This window comes from Penicillium cosmopolitanum (assembly GCF_028827165.1).
Source record: "Penicillium cosmopolitanum strain IBT 29677 chromosome Unknown utg000009l:1.0-9042332.0:1.0-9050551.0, whole genome shotgun sequence".
Lineage (NCBI taxonomy): Eukaryota > Fungi > Ascomycota > Eurotiomycetes > Eurotiales > Aspergillaceae > Penicillium > Penicillium cosmopolitanum.
In genome coordinates, this window is record NW_026622679.1 from 2,846,905 (window position 1) to 2,861,390 (window position 14,486).

The 14,486-nt window shown below is 51.9% G+C and overlaps 4 protein-coding genes across 4 annotated transcripts; 1 reads left to right on the top strand and 3 right to left on the bottom strand.

Moving 5' to 3' along the window:
- Nucleotides 1–1,632: 1,632 nt before the first annotated feature.
- Nucleotides 1,633–3,778, bottom strand: pacC (putative C2H2 transcription factor PacC; the record flags this gene model as incomplete). The annotated part of the gene is made up of 3 exons (XM_056633817.1): nt 1,633–3,059; nt 3,186–3,474; nt 3,536–3,778. 3 exons carry the CDS (start codon nt 3,776–3,778, stop codon nt 1,633–1,635), a joined length of 1,959 nt encoding a protein of 652 aa, XP_056484437.1.
- Nucleotides 3,779–5,267: 1,489 nt separating this feature from the next.
- Nucleotides 5,268–6,348, bottom strand: N7509_009181 (oxidoreductase, 2OG-Fe(II) oxygenase family; the record flags this gene model as incomplete). The annotated part of the gene is made up of 3 exons (XM_056633818.1): nt 5,268–5,545; nt 5,623–5,909; nt 6,110–6,348. 3 exons carry the CDS (start codon nt 6,346–6,348, stop codon nt 5,268–5,270), a joined length of 804 nt encoding a protein of 267 aa, XP_056484438.1.
- Nucleotides 6,349–6,978: 630 nt separating this feature from the next.
- On the bottom strand, nt 6,979–10,333 carry N7509_009182 (putative C6 transcription factor (Mut3); the record flags this gene model as incomplete). The annotated part of the gene is made up of 4 exons (XM_056633819.1): nt 6,979–8,058; nt 8,116–8,500; nt 8,565–9,176; nt 9,243–10,333. The coding sequence occupies 4 exons, from the start codon at nt 10,331–10,333 to the stop codon at nt 6,979–6,981; spliced, it is 3,168 nt and encodes a 1,055-aa protein (XP_056484439.1).
- A 2,384-nt stretch (nt 10,334–12,717) lies between these two features.
- N7509_009183 (sugar porter family MFS transporter) lies at nt 12,718–14,367 on the top strand (the record flags this gene model as incomplete). Its single annotated transcript, XM_056633820.1, has 2 exons — nt 12,718–12,892; nt 12,965–14,367. The coding sequence occupies 2 exons, from the start codon at nt 12,718–12,720 to the stop codon at nt 14,365–14,367; spliced, it is 1,578 nt and encodes a 525-aa protein (XP_056484440.1).
- Nucleotides 14,368–14,486: the final 119 nt, after the last annotated feature.

Consider the following 14,486-nt stretch of genomic DNA (forward strand, 5'->3'; position numbering starts at 1 on the left):
GACAAGGCGAAAGAAAAACACAACAAGAGGGATCAACTTTGGATCCGGATTCAACGGTCGCCCCAGTCTCGGAGACACTCTCAGAGGCAGAACCAGAGAACGACAGCGTCAGACCCAAATAGATGGATTTGCCACCGGGACAAGAAAGCGGGAATGTGGGAAAAAAAGAGAAAAGACTAATGCCAAAAAATCAGAGCGGCAAAGCCAGACGAAAAGGAAGAAACAACAAGCCGATTCAAGACAAAGGCGATGACGCCGAAGTCGCAAAGTTGTGTGGCTGGATGTTGATTATCGATAATCCCTACGATCGACACGCGCGAGTCTGTTTGGCCTGACCGCCTTGTCGCGTGGGGAGGAGCGTGTGTTTTTTTTTCGTGCAAACCACCAGAGCTACCGGATTATTGGGCCAGGAACATCGAGAAGAAGAAGAAAAAGAAGAAAAAGAAGAGGAGGAAAAAAGAAAGGTGAAAGTGGAAAGTGGAAAAGACGAACCAGGAGTAATAAAGAAGCCACCGAAGAATCAAAGTGAAAAGTGCGCCCGGTTTGACCGTAAACAGTGGTGGAGTCGGTCAGAGAATGTATGATACGGTGGTAAATGGGTGGGGGAGATGGGGGAGATAAGGGCAGATGTGTGTATTACCGTTACGCATCATTACGTGCTCAGCGTGGGATTGAGGATGCTTCCGAGTGCAGAGTTGGGCAGATCGGTCCATTTCACATCCTACGCTGGAGGAGGGGCCGATGGGATCCAAGGGGGGCCATTCGGAAATCGATGACCATCCTAGGTAGCACCTGAGTGTCTTGGAGCTTCCTAGGTAAGTGGTTCGCCTTTTGATCGTTATTTGTTTAGTTCCAAAGGTTTACTATACGAACTATATGGGGTTGATCACCATCGCCACATATCCCCCAATCTTCCCCATGATCTATAGATCCATTCCAATTCGCCCCTCTTCCCTCATACCTGGAAGTCCAAGTTTCACCTGACAATCAATGTTCACATACCAGGGCCCCTCCATCTCAGATCTACCTCCGCGGCTGCCCCATCTCCCGCATGGGGTCGTTTGCGTCAGAGGGGACCCCGGATGCAGTTTAGCCTCGCCCGTTGGAATGTCGCGTTGCCTTATTGGGGCTTGACGTGTCGATCAAATATCGATACCCTCGCCAACTCCGGCGATGCGAAATCGTGAAATCAAGATTGAATCGAGATCCGAAATCTCCGATCCATGTAACCTTACAACTCTACTGAAGCTTAGGTGGATTTAACTCTGGGACAAGTGGATAGTGGACGCAAACATTACTGTAAATAAACAGCGTAGAGACGCAGTCCTATTCATACAGATGGAAACCGTTCTCGAAAAGGGGAGAGATCTCGTGGATCCTACCCTAATGGTAGAAAAGAGAACAAAAGAGAGAGAAATAAATATAAAAATCACAGAGATGTTCCAAGCGATGGAAACCGTCAAAGTATAGATAGAAAAAAGGGGCCCTTGCGAGAGAGAAGGGCAAACAAAAGAAACAAGCCTAGACAAGAATAATGGGAGAGAAGATCCCACCAGAGGATGGACTTAGGAATGATAAATAGTCGTGACGGCGTTAAGAAACTGGGAGAAGCGAAAGAAAAAAGCACACCACCTATTCCTCGCTGGGCATTTTAGCGTCTCCGTCCTCGTCCAGCCCGCGCAAAGTCGGGTAGGAGACCGGCTCGGCTTCGGACTTGGTAGGCTCCTCTTTGGCAACTGCAGGAGAAGCCCGCGTGCTGGCAGTCTCAACACCCTCCATAGCGCTGGGTGCGGGAGAACCCGAGCCGCTGCGGGCCAAAGCCTCGGGGTCGAACTGGCCCTCCTCCAACAATTCGGAGACCAGACGACGAAGGTTCTCCAGAAGACGGACCTTTTCTACCCATGCGACATTGACATCTCGCTCAGCCACCTCGGTGGCTGCGCGGGCTGTGCGCTGGGCGGCCTCTTGGTCGGGATCTGGGGAGCCACTGGATAGAGCAGGGTCAATCATGCTCTCGGCGAACTGAGGGCTCTTCTTGGTAGGAGTACGGTCGCCGTCCTGAGGCTTGCTATCTTGCTCAGTGTCCATGCGATCCACGCTCATTGCGCGTTCGGCAGGTCGCGCGCGCTGTAGGGTGCCACCGGTGTAGCGGCGGCGGTCATCGTGCTCAAAGGCCCCGCTGAGAGTAGATGGGGGTGCCGCACTGGTGGCAGTTGGGTAGCCTGCAGTCATGTTATCCGCCATCGTCGCCGAGGGCAGACGGGGGTACATGCCCGCGCCGCTCTCATGGGGCGGAGAGACGCGGTGGGTCTGAGGCAGGGAAATGGGTGAGCGCTGCGATGTATAAGACTGGGCGCTAGACGGCGGTGTTAGGGCGGGGGTTCCAGTCGAAGGAGAGTGGGCAGTGGCCATCATCGGAGCAGAAGTGGCCGCGGTGACATGGTGGGGTGGAAGCTGGCTTGGGGGCGAGTTGGTGGTGCGGTAGCTCATGCCACCCTGGACGTAGTGAGCTCCGGGTTGAGCGACGCCAGCAGCAGCTACATTTTCATCACTTTCATAGATGGTGTTCTGCATCTGCTCTAGGAATTGATCGATGTTGATCAAGTCACTCTTAGTCCGAACATTCGACATGGGAGGCAGGTGGTATCCAGGGGGATGGCCGCCACCGGGACTGTAGCCACCGCCGCCGCCGCCAGCAACGGGAACCGCAGCGGGCATGGGCTGGTACTCGGGCACGGGACCGTTAAGAATGGGAAGCTGGAGTGCTTGGAGACCAAGCAGGCGTTGGCCCACGGCAGCATAAGAGTTGGGATCGAATTGGCGACGCTTCAAGTCACCAAAGAACTCGTTCAGAGCGTCGTATCCGCGCTTGCGATCGTACGACTGAGCACCCTCGTGACCTTGACTCAAGGCGTAGTAGACATTGCCATATGAGTGAGGGTTGGGAGCAGGAGGCGGTGCGTGAGCTGCTTGATAATACTGAGGGGCTCCGTGGGCATATCCACCACCGGAGACAGCGTGAATTGGAGTATCAAAATAAGGAGCCGCTGCAGCATATCCTGAAAATTCGCGAAATCAGATTAGCCAAAGCACAACGCGCAGAGAAGGCGAGATATTAAAAGAGCGATTGACTCGCAAGAGGGGGGGGGGAGAGATGGAACAAAAGAACCGGGAAAGAAACGAACCTTTGGGGTTCTGATTGAACATCATATCGTGGTGATGCTTCAGTCCAGGCTCGGGAGAGCGAATATCCGAGTCATCGGCATGAGTCTTGACATGTTTCTTCAGATCCTGGGGACGCTTGAAGGCTTTGCCACAGAAATCACACTTGTGCGGCTTGAGAGGCACATGCACACGAATGTGCGAGGTGATGTGGTCGCGCTTAACAGTCGTGGTGTTGCAGGTTCCCCATTGGCAGGTCAAGTTCAAGTTGTTGGTGCTCTTGCGACCGACATGGCGCTCGCAAACGTGTTCCTGTCGCGGGGCAATGGTTAGTTGGGACTTCATCACGCGGGATATCCTGATTATTTCTTACATAGAGTGACTCGGCAGTTGGGGACTTCTCGCTACAACCCACCCACTGGCAGGGCAGTTGCTCGCCTGCACCGTTGAGTGAGTTGTTAACGGCAGCGGTCGCGGCGGCGGCGGTCGCAGTCACCGAGGCGGTCGACGGGGTGGTCACTTGCGGCACAGCATGGGCAGCGGTGTCAGTAACGACAGGCGATGGTGCTGCGGCAGTTTGGGAAGGTGATGTTTGAGGAAGGGTGTTGTCGGCCATGATGCCAAGAAATGGATCTTGTCGAGCTGGCGGGATGCCCAGGCACGACGTCTGTTAGGGGAGAGGAGTAGAACGAGAAAACCAGACACAAAGTTGGTTATTCTCTAGCACAAATCCAATATGTGCGAGAGATTGGGTCCAGGCGAAAAGAAAAGAAGTTTTCTTTTCTCTTTTTTTTTTAGTTTCTTCTTAAATTCCAATAAATCCAAGCCAAAGACAGAGGAGATGGGAAAGTTGAAGTGTAGAAGAGAAGAGAGAGTGAGAAAACTGGGGGAGAACTCCGCATGGGGGAATCACAAGGGAGGAAATAAAGAGCCGAGCCTTTGCCCAGAAAAAAGCGCTTTGCTGGGCCGGGCGGAGGCATGGCACAGGGACAAGACAAGACAAGACGACAAGACCGGGCCAAGACTCGTCTGCGGGCCCAGAATCCCAGAATCCCCGAATGGCGTTTGGCTCAGGCTTTCTGACTGGTTGCCACTACGAGGTTTCCCCCTCTCTAACGAGGGGCTGTGCATTCCACGGTGGCCGCCCCCCCCTGCAAAGTCAATACGAAGTGGTTCTCCCTACTCCCTACGGAGTACAGTGTACTCTCTGTACTCCGTACGGGGTACTCTGGTACGAGTACCCTATAGGAGGAAATGACCCCAAGCGCTGGCCCCTCCAAATCTGGCGTCAATCCCGGTATACTTTGACTATGGTGAGGGTAATTTAATTTCAAATTCCTATCTCCCGGGCGTCGATGGCCGATTGGATGGACCTATTAAAAGTCGGACCCCGAGGGCTCCGTACAGTTCCGGCTTTCGGTGGAATCCTCTCAATTCATTTGTCGACATGCTGGTGAAAGGAGTGAAATAGTGGCGATGCTACAACCTGCCAAGAATCCTTAGCCATGGCGATGTTTCTTGGCAGCCAAGGCTTTCCTCTTTGCCAATTCCCGCTCCGAGGCCCAAGAGTTGAGGGGTCTTGGTGTCTTGGTGTCTTGGTATATTTGGATTCCTCGGCGTCACTCGTACTTGGCACTGGACTGACCACATTCTCTTTCATCCGGTGTCTGGTTTTATGCGGTTGCCTGAATTTGAAGTGCCTTATCCCTGGCTTGGGTGTTTGCCCCCTAAAGTGTGGTAGGTGAGATTGGGAGATGAGGGGGGCACAAAGGCGGCTAGTGAAGCAGGAAGTAGCCAGTCGCCCTTCGCCCTTCACTTCTCCCATGTCCCTCCCCCCCCTGGTCGGGCATTCATTGATTGCTATGTCTTTCTATTGAATTGTACAGTCTATTCTATTTTGGAGGGTCGAGTCAGCAGTGTGACTAAAACACTATGTGCACAGTAACACCGCACCACCTGGCCTTGGTCTTGGCCGGGGTAACCCCCAACACCAACCCCAACCCCATCTCCAACTCCAACTCGACCCAAGCCTTCCAATCTCGTCAGCCCAGACTCCTCCGCCGAGTCCGCCCAATCTCTCAGCTCTCAGCTCCTGCTCCTCATCCTCATCCTCGTCTCCTCTTCGGAGGCTGATACCAACTCCAAATATTCAACCCAACCTTGGTCCCGGACGTGACGGGGTACGCAGCGTGCCAGGTCTCGGTATACCCAGTCCCATCGGCCCGAAGATTCTCCCAAAAGACCGCATTTCCCTTAATCGGTTTGAACGTGATACCATCCTTCTTTGACCGCGCCAAGCGACCATCCTCTCCTGCCCCGGCCTCGGCCCCTGGCCCCGACCCCCGTTCGTCCGCGCCCGCCTGGGCCTCCTCGTCATCCTCGTCTTCGCATTCCAGAAATCGGCACCATTGCTTCCCGACCGGCATCTGCAGACGGGGGAAGTTCGTTCCCCGCCCTCACAGTCCGCACCCAGGTAGACCATGAAGGTACTGAGCCGGTCGCCGCCGCGCGCCAGTGACCCGGTCCAGTCATAATGATGCCGGTAATGGCCGGAGGCATTGTAGCGTTGCGCCCACATGCGCTCGATATACAGGTTTGGGCGCCAGCCCTGGAAAGCGCGGGCGCGCTCCTCGAGGCAGCGGACTGTGTCGTCGCGGTCGAGTAGGGCTCGGTCGGAGAGGCGCTTGTTTGGATCGACTCGTTCGGTTATACCGTCGTAGACGATGGAGGGGGTATATTTGTTCAGACTGGACGAATTCTCTCCGTGTTAGCTTGTGTATTTTCATCCTTCGGGTTTTCGTGACGTAGTATTGAGCTGGGGTAGCTTGGAAGGTAAGGGACGGTATGGTCTTGCCTTATATCGACTAGATGGTCTGCTTCCTCGGCGCCGAGGAAGTTCTCAATATATAAGATGAGTGGCGCCCGCGAGAGGAGATGCACTCGGTACCCCTCCGGCTCACTGGCGCAATTAAACGGGACGCCATCCTCTGGGCTGATGAAGCTGTCGTCTGTGATGTTGATACCTAGGGCTTCGCCGTCCCAGTGTCCAAATGTGTCGCTGGTCTCCCAGGGGTTGAAGGCGCCTGGGAAGAACTGTTGTAGGAGCGGGTTGAGAACGAAGATGTACACGGGCACGAGGTATATCAGCCACGAAATGACGTTTGACAACTTCGGCATCGACGCCATTTGGATCGCGGTATTGGGCTGCCTTGATGTAACACCCTGGCGATAAATAAATAAATAATGTATAGTATGGATTGGAGGGCTAGTGATCCATGCGACCGCGGTGTCGTAATGCTCGCGAGGTCGGAAGAGCGGATAGCAGCTCTCTGTCGCTGCGTTTCCCTACTAGTATTACCGTAGGTGTTGCGGATTGGAGTGCCCAGCAAAAAGCTTGTCTGGTTGGGCCATGTCGTTCTTACAGAGTGTCAAGAGTCAAGAGTGTCGGCGCACTCGGGACCAGAAGTCTCTAAGTGGGTCTCTTGTCTGATCTAAACCGATCATGGTAGCCCGAGACAAGAAGATCGTCGAGAATTCTACGGAGTATCCAGGGTACGCTGGAGATAATCAGATCTAATCCGTGCCATTTAGTTAGAAGGTAAGATTATGATTCGGAGCATTCCAAGGTTATATCAAACTTGAAGTCGTCTACAGCGATCAAGGAATCGCATACTCGTTATTTCACAAAGATCAAATAGAAATTATCAAAAGCCTCATTGCAAACAAGAAACGCCAGCCAGGTATAAATATCCCATTTTCTTTTTTTTATTTCAACTTCCATCGTTAGTGCATTTCATCATGAGAGCAAAGACTAGCTCAGGAGCCGGCATTCATCCACTGAGTCCAGTCATCGTTAGAAGCCAAGTTGCCTGGGTTGTAGGCAGCATTGTTCCCGAAGAGATCGTCGAAGGATATTCCTTCCATTTTCAAGCCCATGGCATTCTCGTCCAGGCCCATGTTGAAATCTAAAATGCCGTTGCCGTTGCCGTTGCCGTTGCCATTGCCATTTGGGGCCGGGTTTTCTTGGGATTGGGAAGTCGGAGGCTGGGGTGCGATATTACTCGGTTGGAAATTATACCCTTGCCAAACGAAGTTTTGATTCGGAATGGAAACCAAATCCGGGCTGCTGAGAGCTTCGCTTGGCGACTGCACCTGCGAAATGGGCGAATTCATTCGGGAGGAGTTCATGGATTGAGTGTTGCCAGCCTGGAGGCGGTTAGGCACCGAAGATTTGATGCCGCCGTGTGTTCCGACAGAGAAGCCAGGGAGGTTGCTGAAGCTATCGAAATTGGGTGACGGCATATTAGGGTCGCCTGGAGTACTAGGAGGTCTTCCTGCGGAGTGATCGAAAGGGAAAGAAGGCTGGGGATTGCCCGCTTGGTCATGTCGGAAGTGGTCGTCTTCTAATGTTGACATGGGCTGCGTGGGATAAGCAAAGGGGTCGTCGGACGGGAACATCATAGGCATGAGATCAGGGAGGTTGTTCGGGTTGCTAAATTGCTGGGCCCATGCCAAGCTTGATGGGTCTTGGTTGGAGAATGAGGAGGCAAGAGAAGTCGCGGAAACAGGCTCAGGTGTGGACATAGCTTCCGTTAATAATTCTGGCGAAGCAGCCATCCAGGCCGACTGAGTGCCGCTCTCAGTGGGTCGGTTGTTGAATTGAGTAGTAGTGTCCATACTCTTCTGTCGACGGCTTGTCGGATTGAGTTTGGGGTTGTTTGACATCATTTGTGCCGGGAAAGTACTTGAGCGATGAGGCAAAGTCATCTGTTCTGCCTTTATTTGAGCAGGCTCGGCCTCGGCAGAAACACCGGAGGGGGCCGATCGTTTGAGGTTAACAGGGGTCTTAGAGCTCTGGCGGTTCTTCAACATCTCTGGTAAGGTCTTGAAGAGGCACTACAAATGTCTAGTCAGTTGGGTGCATTGGATGCGCCGGGCAGGGGAAGTACATACGTTCAGACTCTGAGAGCACCTGTCTGCTGCCATGCTCTTCTTAGCTAGTCCAGCCAGCGTATTCTTGCCTTCCATGGCATCTTTAAGAACACCGTCCTTTGCCGTGGGCGAGTCAGGGTTCTCAAGAACGAAGAATATCAAGGAGAGAATGGCAAAGTATGTCGTGTACATCGTAAACCAGAATGAGCCGTTGAGTAGGGCCCTCTTGTGCATTCCAGTCGTGATATGAACGATGTTTCGAGACACACTAACACACGCTGCTGCACAAGCATATGATCGCTTGTCGACGCCACGCGCTTGTGACCCTCCAGAAACGTAGTGTAGGAATGGGCGATACATGACCATCTGCACATGCGCATAGCTGATTCGGAGTAGCTGGCGAATTCTGGGACAGGAATTAGATATGTTTTCTCGACATTGGAAGTGGGAATTTAAATTAGAAAACTGACCGTTCCAGTTGGGGTGACACCTCAGTGCCGGGTCGCAAAGCTGCTGGTAGCTCCTCCATCCAAGTCTGAAGATCGCGCTCAATTTCACGTATCTTAGAATGGCTGACCATGTACCGATGATTGGATTTTGAGCGATGACGAGCATTCTTCACGGGGTAGATGTACTTGACTACCTTCAAAATGACATTGCATAGGCGTGTGTGCGCATTGCATCCTGCCATTAATGGAGTGTAATCGGAAGGCATTTGAAGGATGCCCTGACTAGTGATGAAATCACCATCAACTTCCAAGGGATATTCCTGGTCAATGTCGTCCTCGCTCAACATCTGAGGGAGGCCGAGAAGGGTGCTGACGTAGACATCCATCTTGCGGACGACCCAGAATATACGCTTTCGCAAGTCTCGCTCGATGGGGTTGAAATCGGCAGTCACCGCACGATGCAGACCCAAGCGTAGAGCTGAACGGAGTGCGATTCCGACGTAAGAGTAGCAAGTGCTCAGTTTAGCAGAAGACTGTAGGAAAAGAATCATGAAGCAAATGGCTTGTAGCGAAGTCAAATCACGGCAGTCGGTGACTTCAAGCAACTGCCGACCTGCTTTGAAGAAGACAAAACTGCAAAATGGTTAGTTAACCAGGACGGAGTGCTTTTCCCCGGTGGGACGAAGTGATACGACATACCCTTGGCCAATGGCTCCTTCGTATCCAGCAAAATCCAGGGTACCAGCCCCATCGTCAGAGAATAGGCACCCAACAGCCATTACAATGTACAGAAGTGGTATGAATGAGTTTTCTTCGTTGGTGTATTGTTCCGGGGGCGTCTCGTAGATGCGATCCAGGTTGGCAAAGAAAGAAGGCTCGTGCACGAACCGCATCAATGAGCATGCATGATCGATCGCATTGTGACACAGGCGGCGAGCGACTTCACGATCTGGCAGATCGTTGGTTGGTGTGAATGCTGCATCCTGGGGTGACCCTGTTACAGACTTGGGGCTCTCAAGTATCTGGGACATGCCGCGAGGCCGGGCGATGGGGATATCGGCGCCGAGTTGTTTGCGTAGGCGTCGCGCGAAGATGATGCCGGAGGTATGTCCATGGTAATCCCAGTGTCCTTGATCGTCGCGGTCAAGGCAGCCTGAGTTATCTACCATTGTCTCCAACAGCGATTCCTCCCCTCCTTCTTGCCCGGTCTCTGGTGGGGCGGTTGAGGCCACTGGGGGCTTGGGTAGAGGGGCGGATGGTGTTTGCTTCTCTTTCTGGGCATTCTTCAATCGCTGCTCTGTCGCATGCATGTCCAGTTGTGGGTCATCAAGGTTGATATCTGGGATTACACTTCGTAGCAGGGCTTCGGCCTTGTGCATACGCGCTTCGAGGGCTTCGACATATTGAGGGGCGGGGTTACGGCGGCGATTAGAGGGTTGGTCATAGGTGCAATCTAGGGAATGGAATGTTAGCCACGTGTGATACCGGTATGTAGCGGGGAAGGGGAGGGTTGAAGGGAATATCCCACCATAGCTATAAACTGTACAGTGGGTACAGGGCTGTTTGCCATCACATTTGATCTTCTTTCGACGGCACTCGTCACAAGCGCGACCTACTCGTCTGCGCTTCTGCATCGGCAAGGACTGAGATCCAAGCTTGGAGTCTGAGGGGGACCCCTCATGCATGGAGCCCTGAGAGGGGTCGTCATCATTCAGATAGTCATTCAGAGCGGGATCATCGTCCTCACTGTGAACGCCGGTGGTGGCCATGGTGACGGGGGTGGGATTCATGTACAGAGTAAGGAGAACGGGCTTGGCGGGCGATCCGATATTTAGTGTGATCTGAGCGATCGCCCTCCTTGCGGGAACATTAGAGAGAAAAATATACAGTCAAAGTCAAAGATTTGGGTAATAGCAAGCAATACGACGAATGGAAGGCGGAGTTAATGGTCGAGCTCACGGGCCTTTTCGATGATGAAATGATTGCGGCCGAAAGCGGTGGAGGAGAAAGAAGAAGAGAGAGGGGAAATGGAGAGATGGAGAGGTGATCAAGGTAAAAAAAATAGAGACGGTTTTCTAGAAGGCTTCTTCTTTCTTTCCATCTAAGGTACGAACTAGTAAATCGCGCCCTGCTACGTAACTGGGGCACTTGGAGAGAGAGGGAGGGGGGGGGAGGAGTCACTAGTCGGACCTTCGTTGTGTGCGAGTCCGAGTTCTGCGCACGTTCGACGAGGTATTTTTCAGATCACCTCGGCTTTAAGTCCGATGTAGAATTTTTCCGGTTCCCCACAAGGGTTTAAGTGCAAATTCAATCATCTCCGTACCAGTTCGGCGCCAACTGCTCGAAATGCCGAGGGGAATTGATGAGTTGATCTGCCGAGTGATCTTCTTCAGGCCGATTAGGGCCCGAGTGGTACTTACGTAGACAGGTGGTTTCTGGTTTGATGTGCACAAGTGGTGAGTTACGATATTACTAGTAGTTATACTTCAAGTTCATACGGCACATCTTGGTCTTGTACATATGTAGCAACTGCCCTGTATACTTCTACTCCGGAGCTTTCTTCGGGATTTGAATCCTAACGGTCGCGTGTGATGTATGTAGGTGCCCTAATACCTGCATGCATCGGCGATGCGTTCTGTTTCGCCGAATGCCCTTTGGCGATTATTAATAGCCATGTCGGTGTTCGAATAGCCTTTCGGTGTTGACGTGGTGACTGAAATACGAAGTACGGAGGAGTATGCCAATCAAAGTGAGAGATCCACTGGGTATTAAGAGTCATAGTTCCCCGATTTTGTATGTCTATAGGCATAGCCCTGTACAGTAGTAGGTAAACTATAGGCCCTCTCGAGGTGCTCAAGTTCCTCACCGGTCGGGTATTAGCAGTCAAGAGATTACTTTGTGATACTGAAACTTGAACCTACTGATTATCCTTGAAGATTGGAATTCAATATTTCAGATCAAATAATGCCCAGGTGGTGTGTCATATTCACCATGCAGAAATTGGCCCAAGGGGAGATGCTCAAGTTTGGTTTTCAAGATATTATAGGGTAGTATTGGAGTACTAGTAAGTACTAGTAACTATCCCTCGCACGCCATGGATTCCACAAGGTTAGTAGTATGGATCAGTTATATACTGTCACCCTCACAAGGAAAGTTCTGGCCGACACTACCTTTTGAACCTCGTTTCATGTCACCATCAAAGTCCAAGTTATTTTTCTTTCTCCGCTCCTGTCGCTGATGCTGACGCTGACACCTCCGATCATCACTCAAGCAGGACAGTGCAGATCCAAGCACTAGCGATCCTATTACCTTGTAGTACTATTCCGTAGTGATCCATGATGACTGAAAGCCAGGCACGCCCTGCATAGCCCACATCAGCTTGGCTGGTGTACTACATAGTAACACCTAGAGTAGAGTGTACACCGCACTTCGAACACACTGCCTACCATTCCGTACCTGTGACTCCTCTCCTCTCTCCTAGGAGGGTCGTCATGAAGGGATTCGACATACACCTACTATAGGAGCCGATTCCAGCATATCCGCCCTGTGACGCGACCAGGAATGTCGGTCGTGAAACCACTGGCACATAGCCGGTCCATGTATTCCGTACCCTGTACCCAATAATTCGAAACGATTCCAGACCCAGCTAGCTGCCTTTTCAAGGCTAGCCTGCCAAAATTATCTCAGCCGAACCCAGAAAATAGATTTGGCCCCCAGTGGGCTTGGTCTCGGCATTGGTAGATCGGAGGATTACTGGGTCCACGACAGGAAGGGTTACCTTCTGCGAGGGGAGAGATTAAGCTCATTGTCAGCCCTGCATATTGGTCCGTCAGCCTTGATTTTGAGCTCGAAGGGTCTTCTTTTCGCCTTCATTCCGTCTGATTCGCTTCTTCGCTTCACGGCGGGCGGGTCCCTCACTTCCCGCATGGCATTTTTCGCATTTTTCGCAAGTTTCGCGATCGCTTACCCCCCCTATGACACGTCCCACTTCTTCCCCAGGAGAAGGATAACAGGGTGGATCGCCACATTCTATCGACGCGCTTGTCAATAAGCGTTAGCCATATATGTATCTTTTCGCTGTCTGTTCCGGAGCATCTTCGTCTCTCCAGTCTCTATCTTTGCTTCTGTCTTAGCCTACTTTGTTTCTAGCGATGCAGCTGTGCTGCTATGAATCATGGCTTTCATTCTTGTCACGCTCTGCTGCGTCTTCGCAGCTATCGGTTCGTTCTTGTTTGGCTATGATTCTGGTGTGATCTCTTCCAGTATCGAACAAGATGCTTTTCTGGATCGATTTGGGTCTCCTGGTCTATCCGATGCCGCTAGTGGCGGCATCATCTCTTCATACACTGGTATGGTTCTGCTTCAGTTCAAATTTTGCTATTATTTCAAACAAGAGTCAGGCAGCTAACATTTATCTCTAGGCGGTGCAATTGTGGGATCGTTGCTCGCCTCCCATATATCCGATAGCTGGGGCCGTAGAATGGTCATTTCTATCGGTGGACTACTCGCCACCTTCGGGGCTGCCCTTCAAGGAGGAGCCATCACCATCGCGATGCTCATCGCTGGCCGATTCATCGCCGGTTTCGCCATCGGTCTCATGTCAGCAACTATACCCGTATACTGCAGCGAGATTGCACCGCCCCAAATCCGGGCTTCGCTCGCAAGCATGCAGCAGTGGATGATCGGTCTCGGAATTATGGTCGCCCAATGGGTTGGATACGGTTGCTCTCTTCGTACAAGTGCCTTCTCCTGGCGATTCCCTCTATCATTGCAAACGGCACCGGCTATTATTCTAACCTGTGGTGTCTGGTTTATTCCGGAATCTCCTCGCTGGCTCATTGAAACGGGTAAGGAGGGTGCGGGTCGCTCGGTATTGGCCCGTTTACATTTGAACCGCGATGCGACAAACAGCCAACTTGTTGAGCATGAACTGGCCCAAATACATGAGAGCGTCGCTTATGAGCATCAGTATGTCGTCCGGTCTTGGCGTCATATCCTGTTTTCTAAGCAATGGCGCTGTCGGATCCTTTTGGCTTGCGGGTTGCAAGCATTCACTCAAACATCTGGGACCAACGTGATTCAAAATTATGGACCTAGGATTTACAAATCACTCGGCTTGTCTACATCAACCTCTCTGATGATCATCGGTGTCTGGGGCGCGCTGGCGTTGTTCTGGAATACCATGTTCATGTTTTTAGTCGACAAGGTCGGTCGGCGCAAGCTTCTCATCCCATCGCTAGTCGGCATGGGTGCAGTGATGTGCGTGGAAGCTACACTCGCCCGTTATGTTGACTTCAGCGACCCTAACGCCAATGAGGATGCACTCCGTGCTGCAATTGCCATGTTCTTCGCCTTTTCATTCTTTTTCACGTCCCTCGGTATCATATCGTGGGTCTACCAATCCGAGATCTTCCCTACCTCCATTCGATCCCGAGGCTCATCAATCGCAACCGCCACAAATTGGAGCTTGAATTTGATCTTTGCCCAGTGCTCGCCAATCGCGTTGACAAATTTGAGCTCCAACTATTTTTACGTGTTTGTAGGCTTCAACTGGGCTGCTGCGCTTGTCGTTTTCTTCTTCTACCCGGAAACAAATGGATATTCCCTTGAAGAGGTCGATGAGGCATTTTCCCGTCGGTATCAGACCGAGCAAGCAGAGGTCACTCTTGCGACTTCCGCTAGCCCTGAAACTGTGGAATCACGTTCTCGGGTTAGGCATAAGGGGATGCATCCTCTATCTATGCACCCGACTCACAGCGGGAGCTGGAGTAGCATTGTTGGTTCATCTCCAAAGCTGTGGAGTAAAAAAATGGCGGATGTATAGCTCATCTACTATTAAATTTTCGAATGCATAAAGGTTTATTCTTGATTGTTCTAGATCTTGATATACATCTTGGTCAAGCTAAGATTATCTCATAGCTGTAATCGACAGTGCCTCACGAT